At 53.3% G+C, this 19,096-nt stretch overlaps 1 protein-coding gene across 1 annotated transcript in view; it reads right to left on the reverse strand.

Annotated features, from left to right (window-relative positions):
* The window catches only part of ADCY3 (adenylate cyclase 3), a 100,423-nt gene that overhangs the window by 6,074 nt on the left and 75,253 nt on the right, over positions 1–19,096 (reverse strand). The window contains exons 5-17 of the mRNA XM_006147237.3: positions 18,091–18,202; positions 17,829–17,956; positions 16,002–16,160; positions 15,089–15,266; positions 10,037–10,165; positions 7,764–7,906; positions 7,494–7,655; positions 6,095–6,182; positions 5,230–5,346; positions 2,111–2,370; positions 1,780–1,845; positions 1,489–1,570; positions 485–643 (exon numbers count right to left, since the gene is read on the reverse strand). Coding sequence (XP_006147299.1) covers positions 485–643; positions 1,489–1,570; positions 1,780–1,845; positions 2,111–2,370; positions 5,230–5,346; positions 6,095–6,182; positions 7,494–7,655; positions 7,764–7,906; positions 10,037–10,165; positions 15,089–15,266; positions 16,002–16,160; positions 17,829–17,956; positions 18,091–18,202 — 1,783 coding nt within the window. The remainder of the gene's footprint in view (positions 1–484; positions 644–1,488; positions 1,571–1,779; positions 1,846–2,110; positions 2,371–5,229; positions 5,347–6,094; positions 6,183–7,493; positions 7,656–7,763; positions 7,907–10,036; positions 10,166–15,088; positions 15,267–16,001; positions 16,161–17,828; positions 17,957–18,090; positions 18,203–19,096) is intronic.

Here is a 19,096-nt window from a genome sequence, read left to right on the forward strand (position 1 = left end):
AATGCCGACTGCCTGGGAGATGTCCCAGAGAAAGGAGCCTACCTTCCACATGTGTGTGCACTCAGCTGTTTGGACTCACACATCTCTGATTATCCCTTTGGAAACTCAGAAAACATTTCATCCCTACTTCGAATAAACCAAAGAACAGCTGTTGTAGTGTAGCAGCCCCAGCTATGAGGAGGAGGATGCAGGGGCTGGGAGCCATTTTGTTTTGAGATCACAGCTGACGGGCTGGCTTTAGCTAAGGACTCCTCTTTGGAATCTCGGCCTCAGAGATGTGTCCCAGATAAACAATGTGTAGAGCAGTGCCCCCTGGAAAAGGCCCGAGAAACTCTTCTCTTTGTGGGTTCCGGTTAGGCTCAGCTCTACCTGGGCCCCGGCCCATGTCATGGAAAGGCCTGGTCCCACAGGGGCTCCTTGGGAGAAAATAGCTACAAATGTCTCAGGCAGGGCTCCAGGCTCCTGCACGAGGCCACACTCCCACCTCATCTCTCTTCTTGGACCCCAGGAAATGGCGAGCCACATGCTCGGGTAGCATGTTGGTGACCAAGGCCTCGTTCCAGCGTCGCATCTCATAGACACGTTCCTTCTGGTCGTGGACCTCAATCTTCCACAAGAACAGTGTCCGTGCCAGTTTTTCCACCTAGATGCAGACAAAGCAAGGCATATGCTCTAAGGTGGCTATGACAGTGTGGCCGTGATGAGAAATGAGTGTGAGTGGCAGTTCCACTGGAAAAACTGGAATAAGGTGGCTTACATAGGAAGGGAAGTAAGACCCTTGCCTAATCAAAAAGGCCACCCTACAGCTGTAGTGAGGATCCTGGCCCCTGTAATAACAGCAGAGATCCAACAGGCCTTCTGTATATATGGGGCTTCCTGGGATCTGGTTTTAGCTACAAGACTGCCCTGGGGCAGCCTTGGGGATCTCCCAGCCCATTGCCGGCAGACTCCAGTAAGTGGCTGCAGAAAAGGCTGTACTTCCCTAGCAAGCCACTAGGGGGCACCTAGGTGGCGCAAAAAAGGGCTGCACTCCCCAAAAAAGCCACTAGGGGGCACCTGAGCGCATCGTCTTTCTCCCATTTCTCTCTTTTAACCAAAGAAAATCTAGTTGGCTTCTTTTTTTCTCTAGCTCTGTGGTATATTAGTGACACCCTCCCCCCCCCCAGTGCCAGGGCTAGCACAGAGGCCATGAACCCCTAGACTAGGGATAGATTTTTATCCAGGCTTTTGGGCCAGTGCTCCACCCTCTCCCACCCATCATACTGCCTTCAACATCCCACAGGAGGTAAGAAGGAAGAAGTAAAGAATGTCTTTGTATTACTGAGGAAGCAACCAGAACACAGAAGGTGATGGCTTGGTCAGGGTCGCATGTTAGGTAGAGGGAACCTACATTCCTCAGGAGCCTAGCCAGGTTCTTAGGTCCTGGGATCACTTCCCAGGAGGCCCTGGTGGGCTGTGAGCGCGAGGGAGAGGGCGTGTGGCACTCACGTGGCGGGAGAAGTAGTAGAAGCTCAGCATCATGATGAACATCATCACTGTCATCGAGTACTTGGAAGGCACCAGGGGCAGCCTGCTGGGCAGAGGGGTGCAACTGGAAGAACGTGCGGGCGGCCTCCCGGGACCGGTGCTATTCCCTCTAACTGGGCCGTGCGGTTTTCTGTCACTAGCCCCAGCAGCTTCCCCAGCTCCTCAGACGCCTTCACGTCAAGTCTAGACTCCCCCAGGCAGTCACTGTTTCTAGAAGGAAGACTGTAAATGCAATAGAGCAGGAGCTCTTACCTGTCAGTGCCATTGAGCCCAGAGGGGGACAACACCTGCATCTTCTCTAAGGCCACCACTGGAAAGCTGTGGGACAGACAAGAGCACTCTCAGGCCCAACATGGGTACAGATGGCTGGTGCTCCACTAAGCACGGAGGTAGCCTGAGTCTTCCCCCCACTGCGGAAAGGCTCTGTCCCCACATCAGAGCCAGCCAGTGACACATCTTTGTGAAACCGTGCTTCCCATACAAGCCTTTGAAGAGCCATCTGAGTGCAGGCTGTAACCCTGAAATGGAGATTTGGGGGTGGGGGAGGAAAGAGATCATACAGATCTCCCATCAGACATCATACCCATGTTCCTGAAAACGTTTGTGGTCGTAGTCATCAAAGACGGGGCACCAGGCATAGAGGTTGATGGCAGCCACAGCGCCCGTGACAAGCAGCATGAGCGTGAGCTTCACCATGTGGCTGACCTGCACCAGCATGATGGTGGCGATGAGCGACAGCACAGCCACATAGTTGTAGTACTTGGGGTTCTCCAGGCAGCCATCCTCCAGCTCCACCCCTGCTGTCCCGTTGCTGGGTCCCGCGTAGTACTGGAGACAGCTGAGCTGCATGCCAGGGCCATCAGGACAGGACACGCTGGTTAGAGGAGGCTGTGCCCCCAGCACCACCCATACTTCCCTTAGGAACTCCCAGAAAGATGGGGAGATTTATCACGGAGTAATTGTACAAACGTTGGCCGAGCTACTAAGAGCTTTACCATCATCTCTTCTGAGGTTCACAAGTTCCCCCCAGCATTTTTAGTGCTGCCTTTACATAGAAAACAGGCTAGCACAACTAGCAAGCACTCAAGTCAGACCAGGAGCAAGGGCTTTAGGCTCTGAGTCAGCATGCTCATGCCTACATCAGCCTGTGGCTTCAGGGGCATCCGGGGCTGGCCAGCCTGCCTTCTGTCTCTGGGGGTGACAGCCACTCTCTACTCAACACACCAATTAGGAGCTTTCTACTACTTTCTGGGGTCTGTGCACCAGATAACCACTGCTGGGCAGGAGTCCATCGAAGGTGCATCCACAAATGTAATCAACTCCACTTCTGTGGCTTTCACTCACAAGGGATCATCTGGCTTTGGGCAGGATCTCATACCTCCCTAGCTTTTCACCACCCTACACCCACAGGTGATAGCCTCTTCAGACGTCCTGCAGAGCGTCCACGGCTTTGTTAAATACTGGTCCTCAGACCGGGGCACCAGGCGCACAGGTATTCTCACAGGCTAAGAATATGGCGCTTCTCCCTGTGTGATGGGCACTATGCCACCATGGGCATGTTAGGCCCTCGAACTCCTAACTCCATTCCACTTGGGCTTCTGATTGATTAGCTACAGAACTAGAGTTTTTCTACCCATGCTACTGCCAGAATAAGCCTTCATGCTGAGACTTTGTCCCTGTGCTCAAATGGTTAAAGAAAATATGGAAAATAAGGTAACTATATTACATTTGAAAGAAAGGACTTTTTTAAAAAGTGCATAAGATCCTGGGACCAGCAGTTGGCATAACAGCTATGTCACTGGACTCCCATGTAATTGACCACGGTTCAAGTCTGGGCCCAGTGGCTTAAACTCACGCTTGGCGCATGTGCGTGTGTGCCCAAGATCCCGAGAGGAGAATGGAGGAGAAGGGATTGCAGCATGGCCATCCTCCCTTGGGGGGGGGTGATTTCTTGCTTTCTGTCTCTCTGTCTCTCTCTTTCTGACAAGCGCATGAGCTCTATAGCAAAAAAAAAAAACAAAAACCTCTTTAAAAAAAAAAGTGCATGGGACCAGCAGTTGGCATAACAGCTATGTTATTGGACTCCCATGTAGTTGACCACGGTTCAAATCCTGGACCCAGTGGCTTGAACTCATGCTGGGTTGCGTGCATGCATGCGTGCATGCCCAGGATCCCGAGAGGAGAATGGAGGAGAAGGGATTGTGACATGGCCATCTCCCCAGGGTGCTTTCTCGCTTTCTGTCTCTGGCGAGCACACATGCCCTATAGCAAAAAACTCTTAAAAAAAAGTGCATAAGATACTACCAAAATTGAAGGAAGCCGTGACAGCTGACAAGAGAACATCAGTGACAGCTCCTATCACTCAATGCTCAAGTACTGCATGGGGGTTCTAAATCAATAGATCTGGGTGTCTAACTCTTGTTCCTTCTCCCCAAGAAAGCATTTGGCTGTACCCACCCAGGACCCACAGCTTTTCCATGACTGAGGAGAGAAGAGAACAGAAGATGCCTCTGCCCCTTTGCCATCTGGGCCCTGTGAAGCTGTAGTCCCTGCTGACACACCTCAGGGAAGGTCTGACGTCATTCACGTGAGCCAAGGCCGAGCCGGAGAGCCCCTTACGGAAGAGCCACCTCCCTGGTCCTGATGGCTGCCCAGCACTAGCCACACTAAGGAATACCTCAGAGGTGCAGAATGCTAAGTACTGTGTTCCTTCAGCAGTGAAATATGGAGGAATGAAATGCAGGCTTGGGACTTAACAGCTGCTTTAATTCCTGGCTGTCACTTAATGGCTGTGTGACCTAGAGCAAGTGAGTTAGCCTTTCTGAGCCTGCGCCAGCAGATGGTGTGGTGGTTAAGGAAGCTGGATCCCACTTGGCCAACTGTGTGGTCTTAGTCCTGGACCCAACAGTTTGAAAAACATGCCAGGTGTGTGTGCATACATGCCCAAAACCCCAAGAGAAGGGACTGCAGCCTGGCCATCCCTCCATGGGGTGCTTTCGCACTTTCCATCTCTGTCTCTGTCTGTCTCTGGCAAGTGTATACACACTCTAACAATAGTTTAAAAGAAGGGGCCAGCAGGTGGGATGGTGGTTAAGGCACTGGACTCTCACATGGCCAACCACAGGTTGGGTCCTGGACCTGGCGGCTTGAAAATCACAATGGTTGCACATGTGCATATGTGCCCAAAATCCAAAGAGGAGAATGGAGAAGAAGGGATTGTGGGGTGGCCACCGCCTCAGGGAATGATTTCTCACTTTACCCCTTTCTGTCTCCAACAAACGCATATATGTCCCTATGGCAAAAAAAAAAAAAAAAAAAAAAAAAAAAAAAAAAAAAAAAATCAAGCCTTTCTGAGCTTTAGTTTCTTCATATGAAACTACAGATATGACACCAACCTCCTGAGATTGATTAGATCAAGATTAAATGAGTCAATGAATGTAAAGCACCTAGCATGGGGCTGGGTACATGGAACTAGGGGCCTGGACTCTGGGAGGGGGAGATCTCAAGGAACCAAGTCAGTTTCAGAGGCTCCATGGGCAACAGGGAGCGGACTCCTCCATTCACCTGGAATGGTCTGCCTAGGAGCCCAAGTGCCACTCCACAGCTGTGCCTGGTGGTGGAGGGGCAGGTTCAAACTGTTACTGCTGCCAAACCACTGAGGGGGAGTGGGATGTCCCTTGAACAAGGGCAATAGGAGCTCACCATGTCCACGACATTCGCCATAACCAGAATGAAGATGGCTAACATGGCCCAGGTGTTCCTGGCCCAGCGGGTGTGATCGATCCACGTCGAGAAGGCCACAAGCTTCTTAGGAAAGGCCTAGAGGGAATGGAATTTCAAGGGCCGTGAACTTTTGACAGCCCTTTCTCCTGCAGACGTGACGGCCAACGATTCTGGTTGCTCCCACACTCTAGTCCTGAGAACCTAAAAGTAGGACTTCGCCTGTGAGTCAGTGGAAAACTAGTCACGTGGGTCAGAGCTGAGATGAGAGCAGGAGTCAGCCCTCCCCGATGTGTCTGTGCAGTTCCGTGGCTTCGCAGTTACAGAGCAGACACACAGGCATGCCTGACCTCAGTAGTGAGGCCAGGGCAGGAATCGCTTCCCAAGGCCTGCTGTCTCTGCCTGGCTAGCCCTGCCTTTCCTGGGTCAATTCACCTAAATCCTCCCAGTTACCGACAAGCCACCTGTCATTAATTCTCCTAGAACACTACTTTCCCTGTCACTCTGATCTGATCAAAAACTCTGACTGACACGCCCACCACCACCACCAGCACCTATGGGAGAAAGTTAATCCCTTTAGTCTGACTTTAAGCATCCTTTCAGCTGGGGCCAACCTGGGGTCCCTCTGATCCACATGCAGCCCTACTCGTGCATACTGCAACACCTGACCTGCCGCAGCTCGGCCCATGCTGCTGCCAGCTGATGGGGAGTGAGGGGATGCATGGGGAAATCCCCGAGCCACCCCCACAGACTGTCTGGTTGGAAGAACAACTCAGTCAGTACCAGTTTTACAGGGGTGCTACTCACTTCCAGAGGCTTCTAAGCCCAATAGGAAAGCACCTCTTACCCGGGGAAAGATGGCAGCCAGTGAGCAGATGGTCAGAATCAGGAGCAGAATCTCCCCAACCGCGAAGGTCACATAGTTTGTCATCAGCCTGTGACAGACAGAGAGAAGACAACTGGGGAGGGGCCTGGGCAAGCAAGAGTGGGTGAAGGGCTAGAAGAGAGGAAAGGAGACAGAAGGGAAGGCCCTTTGCACAGCCCTAGTGGCCTGTACCCAAAAGCTCCAAGGGATGCCAGAGAACTGCCACCGCTTCTGTGCACAAGACTAAGAGGCCCTGACCAGAGGACCACCAGCGAGTGCCGGGCCCAGGCATGGGCCATCTCGCCCACTGTACCTGCCAACTGGGGTGTTTCCCAGAGTGGAGACCCCACATGCCCTGGGGAGTGCAGCACAAACTTGGAAAGGGGGTCTTAGGAACAAGCATCTGGCACAAGCTGTGATGGAAGTGTGGAGCGGGGTGGCTCCTCGCTGCCCAGGGTGCCCAGGTCGAGACTGAACCACACGGAGCCTCACAGCGCGTGTCCTTCCATGTCCATGCAGCTCACGAACTCAGAACTCTGCTGTCTGCGGATCCTGCCACACCTGCCCCATTTAACCGCTCCATGGAAAGTGCCCTTGCCAGGAGCCCAGAAACATCCGCATTGCTACTTCCACTTGTGATACTGGTTGCCTCTTCCCCCCTGAAACCCTTCTCTTGTTTGCTGTTAGGGATCTCTCCAGTCCCCGCTGGTGGTTATGTCCAGCCTCCCCCCGTACGGTCCGTTATGCCGGAGCTTCTCTTCCGGGCTGCGCCCTCCCCTGGCGATGTCACCACGTCTCACACTTTCAGTTCGGCCTATGTGCTGGTGCATCTCCAACCGTGACTTCTCCCTGAACTCCGAGGCACACGCACAGCTGCTTCCTTGACGGTTACTCAAACTCAGCACGTCCGTGTGCCTCCCCGGCTCTCCTCTGCCTACAGTCCCCTCCACCTTGGTGAAGGCCACTCCAAGTCAAAAGCCTTGGGGGAAGGAGCATGTGGCCATCCTTCTGGTTGGGCTTTCACACGGGGGTGAGGACTAACACTCACTCTCAGAGGACATCGGCCTTCGCCTGGAGCCCAAGACCTACCTTCACTAAGGTGAGCCTAGAAACGGAAGCCGAGCCAGCCTTGAGGCACCATCCCATCCTGGGTTCTGTCTAACCTGGGTCTCCTTCCTCCTGGACATGTGTCCCTCAGCTTCCTCAGCCCTGCTGAGATCCCCGTTCTGAGGCTAGGGCTGTTCCAGAACCCCAAGACTAAGACAGGAAGGGGATTCCCTGGGCCCGAGGCCAGCTGGGGCTGCTCCCAGGGGCCTGCACAAGGTCAGGGCCCAGGAAGCTCGCTGCCTTTCACCCCTCCTGGCCACAGCCGCTCCCTCACCAGGGGTCGATGAGTATCTCCACCATGGCTGTGCAGAGCAGGACGACGCAGGAGCAGCTGAAGGCGGCTCCACTCTGCTTTTCCTTCTCCACCGAGTAGCGAGTTTCCATCTCGGGGTCCATGAACCGCATGGACAGGAGGAAGGTGTTTCTCTTCTTCACCCTGTGGCGGGAACAAGCCCATGAACCACAGAGGCCCGCTCTGCCCTGGCCTTTTCACGCTGGCTGGTTTCTCGCGCCCCCGTTAGGGCACTGAGGGCAGGCCACTTACACCTGGGCCGACTCTCGCTCAAGCAGGGCCTCGTTGAGCAGCTGGTTGAGCTCGTGTTCGTCCTCAGAGGCATCCACCACCCGGTCCGCCAGGTCCTGAAGGCGCAGCCTCCGGCGAGGGTTGGGGAACGAGGGGTTGTCGGCCTGTAAGCCAGGGGCCAGAGGGCAGCGGTGCATTTGGGAGAGGCGGAGTGGGGTGGGGGAAAGAGCAAAAGAAGTCGCTCGCTCAGGAGGACTGATCTCAGTCCGAAAGCGTCCTTCCTAGGAAAGTCTCTCCGGGGCTCCCACTGGCTCCACCTTGCTTGGAGCTAGCCCCACAGCCACAGTCCTCAGCCTCCCTAGGCCCCTAACAGATCTGCATAGTCATCGTGCCCTGATGGCAGCGCTGGGGGAGTGCCGGCCCCCAGCAGGAGACTGCACCCTACTGCACGTGTGGGCGAGCACAGCCACACCCCTGGAACTCAGAGCATGCCTGACCCCAGCCCTAGGGCTCAGGCAGCTGGGAAAGGAGCTCACATCTGGCTCAGTCTGGAGAGGAAGATGGAGGAGGAAAGAAATGTCCTGTGGGGACCAGCAAATGGTGTAATATTGCATTGCTGGACTCCCACGTAGTCGACCATGGTTCTCCATCCTGGACCATGGTTCGAATCCTGGACCCGGCGGCTTAAAACTCAGGCTGATATTGCGATTTAATATATGAATAATAATAAAAATATATATAAATATAAAAAATAATAATAACTTTGGTCAGGCACATGTGTGTATATGTCCAGGACCCCAAGAAGAGAATGGAGGAGAAGGGTGTAGTCAGCCCCCCAAAGAGTGATTTCTCACTTTCTGTCTCTGTCCCTCTCTGCCTCTCCAGTGAGCACACATGTGCCCTATACAAAAATCTCTCTCAACAACAACAAAAATCAGAGAGAAAAAAGGACTGTCCTGTGGCCAGTGGGCCGATGGGAGGATGGTGGAGCTGGGGCACCACCATTTATTCAGTCACAGGAAAAAGCACGAGCTCTGAGAACAGGAACTCGGCGTGACTACACAGCCGCCAGTCACACCACTGAGACGGGGCCGCAGGCTCCTGTAAGCAGAACGAGCACACCCAGGTCCTAGGCTCAGGTGTGGCCCGAGGTGACAGCCTGACCCCTGATAATCCATGCTCCCCCCAGCCCCACTGTTCTCTGTGCATCTGTTCCAGCACCAAGGCCCTCTGTCCCTGAAGCAGAGCCTGCAGCAGTGTGACACTGGCCCATGTGAGGACGTGAGAAACCAGGCTGCTGACATGTGTCTGTGCCTGTCAGTGAGCTACATCGACTGCATTTCCTGCTTCCATCAAGAAAATCACAATGAGGAAGTTACTGAACATTGTGGTGCTCAAGAAAAACCTGATTCACTTTTTTTTTTTTTTTGAGAGGTTTTTGCTACAGGGCACGTGTGCTCACAAGAAAGACAGAGGGACAGAAAGTGAGAAATCACCCCCCCTGGGGGGATGGCCACGCTGCAGTCCCTTCTCCTCTGTTCTCCTCTCGAGATCTTGGGCACGCACGCACACACGCCCGGCGTGAGTTTAAGCCACCGGATCCAGGATTCGAACTGTGATTGACTACATGGGAATTCAGCAACATAGCCATTACGCCAACTGCTGGTCCCCAAACCTCATTCACTTTAAGCCCCGCCTACCTTCTTGTTCTCAAGAGACTGATCTGAGGGCACCAGGAAAACAGCTCTTCCACAGGGAGACTGGCAGCCCAGGTGGCAATCCCAGCGCACTGCACTTACCTCTGAGAGGCTCGGGAAGCTTGTGAGTAACGGGCACAGCCTTCCTGCTCTTCCAGGGGACCCTGGTCTCTGGGACGGCTTGCTAATTCCTCACTCTGAGGGCGCTGGTGTGGAACCCGTGGGTTTGGACCTAGCCAGAGGGCGAGCCCTGCTCTGCAGTCTCATATCCCAAGCAGCTTCAGAGCCCAGAGACTTTTTCTGGATGTCTGTATTGATCTCGAATCTGCAAGGTTCTGGGCCATCAGAGGTGGACGAGGCCCCGGAGCTGAGCAGCTCTTTTGATCTTACTCCCTGCACCCCACCATCATGTAACCAGTGAGGAGATGGGGGTGGTGGGTGACCTGCACATGGCTACATGGTTAGGAAGGTATGACCCTGGTCTGCTGGTGGGGTCCCCCTCCCAAGCACGGGATGCTTGCAGCAACTTATTGCCACCCTGTTCCCTGCCCACCTCAGCCCTCAGTGAGCCCAGTTTGCCCTCAGCCCTGCACATACCTGGGCATCCGGCTCCTCGGGCTCCTCCGACGTGGAGCCACTGGTTTGGGCACTCCCGTTGGGCTCCTTCGTTTCAATGAGGGCAGGGGAGCCGGGCTTAGAGGAAGTTGGTACTCCATTTGGCAGGGCCTGCGTGGAAAGGAGTAGCCCTCGAGGACCTCAGACCTGCCAGCTGCCCACCCCAGCCTGTGGTTGGTCTACTCAATCAGGAATCTGCCCACTAGAGCTTGAGAGTCTGTGACTTCCAAAAAGGTAAAGTATTCCTTCCCTCTCCCCATTATCATTTGTATCTCCTCTCTGCATCGTCTTCCCTGTAACATGTCCTTCCCCCTTGGCTCCCCCTGACTGTGCCCTGAGCAGGCTTGGTGACGCGCTAATACTGCCTTATCCCAGTCTACCTCAAGTTGGAGACTCTGTAAACAATCGTTAGGCTAATCACAGCTTAGTCGTGATAAACTGTTCACTTATCAGGGCAGCCCGCAGCCCAGTACTAAGACAACTGGTATCATCTGCACAGCTAGACTTCTAAGTTCCCTAAGAGTAGGCTTAAGGAAAGGCCTGCCTCAGACCTATCTGATAAACAAGGAGCTCCTACAAACCAGAGCAGGGCGAAAGCCACCCAAGGTTTGACATGAATATGCATCTCACAAGAAAAGCAGCTGGCTGACAACCTTATTAAAAGTGCCTAGTCCCCAGGCCAGCAGATGGTATGGTGGTTAAGGTGCTTGACTCTCACGTGGCTGACCATGGTTGGAGTCCTGGACCTGGCAGCTTGAAAATCACACCAAGCCTCTATCTGTGCTTGCATGCCCCAAATCCTGAGAGAATGGAGGAGGGACCTGCGAGCACACATGCCCTCTGGCAAATGTGTGGGGGAGTGCTCAGCCCCACTAATAATTAAAGAAGTAAGATCGAAACAGTGAGGTATCGTAGTTATGTCTTCCACACCAGCCAGGATAATGCCAACTCCCTAGTTCAGTGGTGGCAAGGACACTGAGAAGGTGCAGGAGTGAGCTGACAGCATGGGGTGAACTTCAAACGTACATCACTTTTAAGCCAGCATTTCACTGCTAGAAATTTGTGTTCCTGTGAGAGGCACTAAGAAATTGTTGAAAGTTAATTTTTTAAAAATTATTCATTTAATTTTGTTTATTTATTCATTCATTTTCATTTGATCAGAGAAAGACACACAGAGAGGAGGAACGTGAGAAAGCAAGCCATCAGGTTCGGGACTCAAACCATGGTCAACCATGTGGGAGTGTCCAGCACCTTAACCACCATGCCACCTGCTGGCCCTGTTAAAAGTTAATTTTAATGTGTTTTTTTTTTTTTTTGTAATGTTTTGTAAAGATTTCAGTGTTTACAAAAACACTGAAAACCATTTTTTTTTTTGTTTATAGTTGTCAGAGGGTTTGTGCACTGGCCAGAGAGTGACAGAGAAGAGGGAGAACTAACACCAGTGGGGCACGGTCACGCTGACAGTCCCTTCTCCATCCTGCCAGGTTGGGGGTACACATGCACTGTGGCTGCAATATGGGAGCCAACTTTCCTTCAACACCAGGCCACCTAGCTGGCCCCAAACCCAAAATGTCAGATGACCAAATGGTAATATCACTGATTCCCAAAATATCAGTGAAAGAGGTCTTAGAAAACGAGCCACCCAGGTTGGTGAAGTATTTAAAAAGAAAAACGAGGTCTAATTTAAATTCATTCAACAACTGTCAACTCTGCTCCTATGCAGGCAGCATCTGAGGTGCTGGGGCCCGGTGCACACGGCTCCCCCGAGCTTCTGTGTGAGGCCTCGAGCTATGAATCAGTGCACTTGGATTCTCCCTGACTTAAAAATGCAGTCGTGGGACCAGCAGTTAGCATAATGGCTATGTCGCTGGACTCCCATGTAGTCGACCGCAGTTCGCGTCCTGGACCCGGTGGCTTATTAAACTCATGCCAGGTGTGTGTGCGTGCGTGCCCAAGATCCCGAGAGGAAAATGGAGGACAAGGGATTGCGGCATGGCCATTCCCCCCTGGGGAGTGATTTCTCACTTTCTGTCTCTCTGTCTCCCTGTCTGGCGAGTGCACGTGCCCTATAGCGAAAAACTCTCCCCCCGCCCCCCAAAAAGTGCAGTCGTGACTCAGGCACAACAGCTTCCCAGGAACAGCTCTGCCAGGCAGGGCTTCCTGTGCTTCGGGGCCCTCACCCATAACCCTCAGGATGTCACGTGCTGAGAACAATCCTGACTTAAATGATGCACCACACAAGGGGTTCTTAAACAAAATTAGTAAAGCAAAGTACAGTATAATTTCAGAATAAACAAGAATGAGGTGTGATCGCACAGACACATATTTGACTACCACTCTGTGACTTTAAGGTAGTCCCTAAAAAAAGCAAATTTGTGGATAATTTTTAAAAATATTTTTCCTAATTTATAAGTTTTTTTATGCCAGTAATAATGAATTTCCTATCACTTCTCAAAAACAGCTTATTAAATTACTGTCAACTTTTGTAGAATAGCTGTAAAAACATACATTTTAAATTTGCTCTAGTGAGTATATAGAAGTTCTGCATTTAGCACCCTCAAAAATATAAATGACTTGGGGCCAACAGGTGGCTGGCGATGAACTCCCACATGGCCAACTGGGGTTCAAGTCCTGGACCTGGTGGCTTGCTTTCTCATTCTCCCTGCCCCTCTAGTGAGCACATGTGCCTATCACAAACTGAAAAAGATAATAATAAATAAATACTTTTTTGGAAAAAATCTTTAAAAATATGAATGACTCACATTAATTTGGTGGTAAACACAAGTCTTATTTCTTGGGGTTCTACTTCCCATCTTGAAATTTCCTAATTTTCTGAAAGATAGCTTTTCCCTTCTCTAAAGTCTTTGGAGCATTTTTTGTAACTCCAAATTTACTATTTTTTTTTTTTTTTTTGAGAGAGATTTTCACTGTAGGGCGCGTGCGTTCGCCAGACAGACAGAGAGAGACATAGAGACAGAAAGCGAGAAATCACCCCCCAGGGGGGATGGTCACGCCGCAATCCCTTCTCCTCCATTCCCCTCTCGGGATCTTGGGCACGCACGCACACGCGCCCGGCGTGAGTTTTAAGCCACCAGGTCCGGGACACGAACCGCAGTCGACCACGCGGGAATCCAGCGACATAGCCATTACGCTAACTGCTGGTTCCCTCCAAATTTACTCTTAACTCAAAGTACGCTCTACTGTCCTTTGCTCTGATACTCAGCTCCAGAGGGATCTGTCACACCCCCCTTTGCATTCCTTCTGGCCAAGCTAGAGTGACTTGCACACAGGGGACTGGAGAAAGCTGGGATTCAGTGTGACTGTCAGGACTGGGACACAGGCTTTGGGCTCTGATCCCAGCTCTGCATACTAATCTGCAGCTTACGGGAGGTTCTGGGCCTCAGTTTCTTCCTCTGTAAAGTGGGCATGGCAACAGCAGCCTTTCCACAGGGCTGTGCTAAGATTAAGTGAGAGTAAGGGATGAATAGACACTGGTTACCATCACATCTGACAATGGGCGAACTCCCGTGTCCATCTGACTGACTTGCTAGTCATCACACACGTCTGGGTGGCGGGAGAGGCATTTAGTTTTCTTTGAAAACCTCACCAAGAGTTACTTCTTTCGCTCACTCCTGCGGGGTAAGCTTTGCTTTAGGCGAAGCCTCGGCATGGGATGGTCCTGATAGACTATCCCTGAGAGTCACCCAACTCCTTATGGTTAAGAGATTCTAGATGGATTTGTATGACTGGAAGAATGAGTTTTTTGTTTTTCTTTGGTTTGGTTTGCCAGAGGAAATGTGTGCTTGCCAGAGAGAAAGAGAAGGAAAGCGGGAAAGCATCCCCCTCTGGGTGTGGTCATGTTGCAATCCTTTCTCCATTTTCCTCTTGCGAGCTTGGACACACACACACACACACACACACACACACGCGCGGTGTGTTTCCCAAGTCGCCGGGTCTGTCTGTGACTCAAACCACACAGTAGATTTGAGTGGAATCTTATGTGGGATCTGGCTGCTTCAACCACCACACCGTGGACTGGCTTGAAGAATTTCTTTCTTTCTTTCTTTTTCTTTCTTTCTTTCTTTCTTTCTTTCTTTTCTTTTCTTTTCTTTTTTTTTTTTTTTGAGTTTTTGCTATAGGGCGCATGCGCTCGCCAGAAAGACAGAGAGAGACAGAGAGACAGAAAGCGAGAAATCACCCCCCGGGGGGATGGCCACACTGCAATCCCTTCTCCCCCATTCTCCTCTCAGGATCTTGAGCACACACGCACATGCGCCCAGCATGAGTTTAAGCCACTGGTCCAGGACTTGAACCACAGTTGACTACATAGGAGTCCAGCGACATAGCCATAATACCAACTGCTGGTCCCTGGACTGGCTCAATGGGTTTTTAAGTGATCAATGACAAGGAATAAAACATTTCTCGGAGCCAGCACAGGATGGTACAGAGATCATTCTACAACAGCCACCGGTGGCTTCTAACCCGACGGGCTGTCAGGAGCTTGCTTGTGGGTGGCGGACAGGGAGGCTGTGAGCTCCTCAGGTCTGTGGGGGCACACACAAAGACCAGACCGGGGGCAGAACCACACAGAGGGATCACTGTTTCCATCCCATCTTATCTTCTTTCCTCACTCGGGAAAACTTCCCTGCTTGGATCGCCTCCTTCTCAACGACCACCGCGGCCACGCTCTGTGCATGTCACTCCTGTGGCTCCAGCCACTTCCTCCGTGCAGGAGACCTTATCCCCGACCCAGCCACTGCTCGTGACCAGTGCCGCCACCTGGACGCCGTCTCGGTACACACTATGGTCACCCCAATTTCAGCTTGCCGCAGATTATGCTGTCTTCCAGAAACCAGTTCTCCCCTAAAGGAGGCCACCCCTAGCCCCCCACTCAGCAGGCCTCTGGTCATCTGTGCCAACCCACCCCTCACCTCAGTCAGCCATCTTCGTGTCCTGCCAACTCTTCCACAATCTCTCTTTTCTCTTAACAGCTTAACCCCAACTCCGTGGCCCAGGGTGGGATGGGGGACTCACCGAGCCATTGATGCCATTTTGGGTGGCGGTTTTCTTCACCTCTGGCTTGGAGGCAATGATGAGGTAGGTTTCAATGCCCTTCTCATCTAGGTAATCGCAGCGGCTGCCCCCATCACCCGGCTCCACGTCGAACTCTCCTTTCAGGCAGTCCAGGGTGCTCTGGGAGATGTGCACGCGCCTGCGTGGCAGCGAGATGGGCCCTCAGTGTGGGCCAGTGGCAGCTGTCACCACGCCCGTGGACTATCAGTGGGCCACAGTTCCCTGGCTGCTACTCGGGCCCACGCCTCCCGGGCACGTGGGGCGCATGGAAACAGCCTGTCACGAACTAGCTGCAGGGGCAGCGTGGCACCTATTCCCCTCCAAACCGTAAAACGGGAATACCAGTGGGGTGAGGCAGGACGTTACAGTCTGCATCTCATCTGCGGCTCCTGCTGCCAGGGGCCACCACCAAGGGAGGGAATCTGAACTTGAAGGAAGTGGCCTGGCCCAGCGGGGATGGCTGGCTGACCCTCCCTGGCCTGCCCACCGTAAGGCCAGGCCCTGCCCAACTCTGGGCTGATTCTGTAGAAGTACTGTCAGCCAGGGTGCTGCCCGGGGCTGTGCTGCTAGTAATTCCACCCTCTGGAGAGACCTGAGCTGTGGCATCACAGAGCCGGGGCAGCCACCCGTGGGGTCAGACAGCAGACCACTGCAGGGGTCCAGGGGAGGAGCTGCAGCCGACATCAGACCCAAGGAGGCAGGCACCCTCCTGGGGGACTCTGAGCACAGCTTCAGCCAGGCAGGGCCGAGAAGGAGGATGTTGCTCCCAGGTGGGAAGCCCGTGAGGCCTGGAGCTCACTGGCGCCACAGCCCGGAGGCTGGATGGGACAGCCTCCCTGGTCCTCACACCTGCCCATGTGGAAGGAACGCTCACCCAGGGATGCCGCCAGCCTCCATCTTGTTGGCCACGGTGACATCCGTAGACCACACGTCATACTGCCAGCGCTTCTGGCCCAGGACGCCACCCAGCACGGTGCCCGTGTGCACCCCCACACGCATGTCCACACCGGTCTTGGTCTTCTCCCGCACATACCTGCCAGGCACACGCAGAAGGGAGGGGTGGGCACACAGCCCTCAGCACGGTGGCCCACCCCATCCCACCGCAGGAGATTCTGCGTGGGCTTTCTTCCCCTCCAGGCCAAGGAGGCCCGGTAATTGGCCACCCCACTCCCGCCCAGGTTTCTGTCTGCATCTGAGCTGAGTTAAAGCAGACCAGGCCGGAGCCCTGTTCTGTGGAATCACAGGCCGGTGGCATGGGTGGATGGGGATAATGAGTGCATCTTTTCTCCCTCCTCTCTTCCCCAGAGAGACTTCCAGTTTCTCTCTTCCAAGCATTCACTCGTTCCTGAAGCTGGTGTTTCACTGAGCATCTACTCTGTGCCAGGCATGCGCTAGGAGCTGCAGACACAGAAATGAATAAGATATGCAATGAGCAGCATCGCAAATGAGAATTCCAGCAAGAGACAAACGGGAAACTCCTGGTGGGAAGGGACTGGAGGCTAAGGCTCCTCATCTTGAGCTGCTGCCCTAGGGAAAAGGCAGCACCTGCTGCTTCCAGGCTGATACTAGAGAGGGCTGAGCCTGAGACGGTTAAAAACACAAAGGCATCCCCAGGGACCGTGGTGACTGCCTCCCCTTCCTGGATTCCATCCTGTGGGAAGGGGAAAGCCCCCTTTCTTTTTTTTTAAAGAATTATTTTATTGGGACCAGCAGTTAGCGTAATGGCTATGTCGCTGGACTCCCACGTAGTCGACCGCGGTTCGAGTCCCGGACCCGGTGACTTAAACTCACGCCAGGCGCGTGTGCGTGCGTGCCCAAGATCCCGAGAAGAGAATGGAGGAGAAGGGATTGCGGCGTGGCCACCTCCCCTGGGGGGTGATTTCCTGCTTTCTGTCTCTCTGTTTTTGTCTGTCTGGCGAGCGCACACACCCTATAGCAAAAACCTCTCAAAAAAATTATTATTATTTTATTTATTTATTATTATCTTCACATGAATTTTGCCAGAGAAAGACAGAGAGGAAGGATGAGAAAGGAAGCCGCCAGGTCCAGGACTTGAACCACGGTCAGCCATGTCGGAATTCCAGCACCTTAACCACCACCCTTTCACTCTGAGCTCGATATGCCCCGGGTCACCAGGCCCTTAAGCCAACAGGACGCGCTGCCCTTCCGAGGAGTCTAAGCCCACTTGCAGCAGTGACCGTGGGGGAATGCAGTTAGCTCCATCGCCTCCCACGGCGGGGGGCACAGCCTTGCCTGGCATGCAGAGGCGCAGACCCCTCCCTGCCTTCCTGACATCTCGTGTGACCTCAGAGTCACTGCATTACCGCATGGGGAAGGCAGTCCCTAGTCCTATCAGCCTGAGGAGGGGGGGTTGGGGGGTGGCTCATGGGAGAACCCTTTCGAGAGGGCCCCTAGCAAATGTGAAGTAGATCATGCATTCCTACTGCAACTTCCGGCAGAAAACAATACCACAGCCTAGGGCTGGGGGAGCTGGCCCAGAGGCCATCGAGGTCTCCATGTGGCATCCCCCTCAGCTGTGTGCTGCCAGCTGAGAGCCACTGCCCGGCCAGCCGAGCCCCCGTCCACCAACACCACTTCCAGCGGCCTCACTCCCCCAGAGGGCCTGGCAGTCATGCAGCCAGACGGGCGGGGAAGGCCCACTTCTCCACAGGCCAGGCCGCTCTCAGGAGCCCCCACTCACGAGATGGCCTCGACCATGGCGAGCCCCATGAGGATGGAGCACACGGCGTGGTCCTCCCGGTAGTCGGGCAGGCCGCAGATGCAGTAGTAGCAGTCGCCCAGGATCTTGATCCGCAGCTGGTGGTATTTCTGAAAGGGCAAGGCATGGGTGTGGAGGGGGGGCAGAAAGCAGGTGGGTGTGGGTGGAGGAAGCAGCGGGGCAGGGTGCCAGGCGCAGGCCTTGGGTGGCCCCAGCCTGAAAGCCGGGAGGCGTCGGTACTCACGGCCGCCAGCTTGTCGAAGCGGGCAAAGAGCTCGTTGAGCAGCTTCACCAGCTCCTGGGCGCTGCAGGCAGAGGACAGCTGCGTGAAGCCCACGATGTCGGCGAAGAGGATGCTGCAGAGGAGGGAGCACAGGGCTGAGGCTCCGGACGTCGGCTTGCCCAGCCACGCCGGCCCTGCTCCAGCCACCTGGCAGCCAGAGCCTCACCCTCCAGGCAAATTCAGGCTCCTGCTCTGCATCTCTTCCTAGGAGAGTCCCCACTGTGGGCCCCTCGCCTCTGGGAACCCACACACTGCCACACACCCCCCTGTGGGCTGTTCACACCCTTCTTTCTAGAATCAAGAGTCCGGGTTCCAGTTCCAGGGCTGGCCCTCAAGGCTGCTCTGGGTGAATTTTTTTTTTTTTTTTTTTTTTTTGTGGGGGTTTTTTTTTTTTTTTTTTCTGTAGGGCATGCATGCTCACCAGAAAGACAGAGAGAGAAAGACAGACAGAAAGCAAGAAATCACCCTGGGTGGTGGCCACGCCGCAGTCCCTTCTCTTCCACGCACCCGGTGTGAGTTTATGCCACCACGTCCTGGACTCGAGCTATGGTCAAGTACATGGGAGTTCAGTGACATAGCCATTATGCTAACTGCTGGTCCCCAAGTGCCATTTTTAATATTAGTATTTTGTAAGTATTTACAGGTAGGTGCTTTTAAATAATATTGAATAGACTTAGATCATATCCTTTTCAGATGATCTTTCCAGCATTGAGAGGTCTAAGATCCCCAACTGTATTGGGAGAAATGGTTCTTTTACTTCTTGTCCTTTCACTCTTTTCTAAGTGATTTAAGTGACTCTGAAATATCAGATAAAAGAAACAATAGCAAGGGGATCATCACATTCATGTTACTGTCATGAGGTAAGAGATGCGGTAACCTGTGCAGGGAAAAGGCAAAGAACAGCACTAACAAGACAGATTACACAGAGTATAAATTCAGGAGCAGGGAACGGTGCCTAAAGATACAG

Source organism: Tupaia chinensis, unplaced genomic scaffold, assembly GCF_000334495.1.
Source record: "Tupaia chinensis unplaced genomic scaffold, TupChi_1.0 Scaffold000207_1, whole genome shotgun sequence".
Classification (NCBI taxonomy): domain Eukaryota; kingdom Metazoa; phylum Chordata; class Mammalia; order Scandentia; family Tupaiidae; genus Tupaia; species Tupaia belangeri.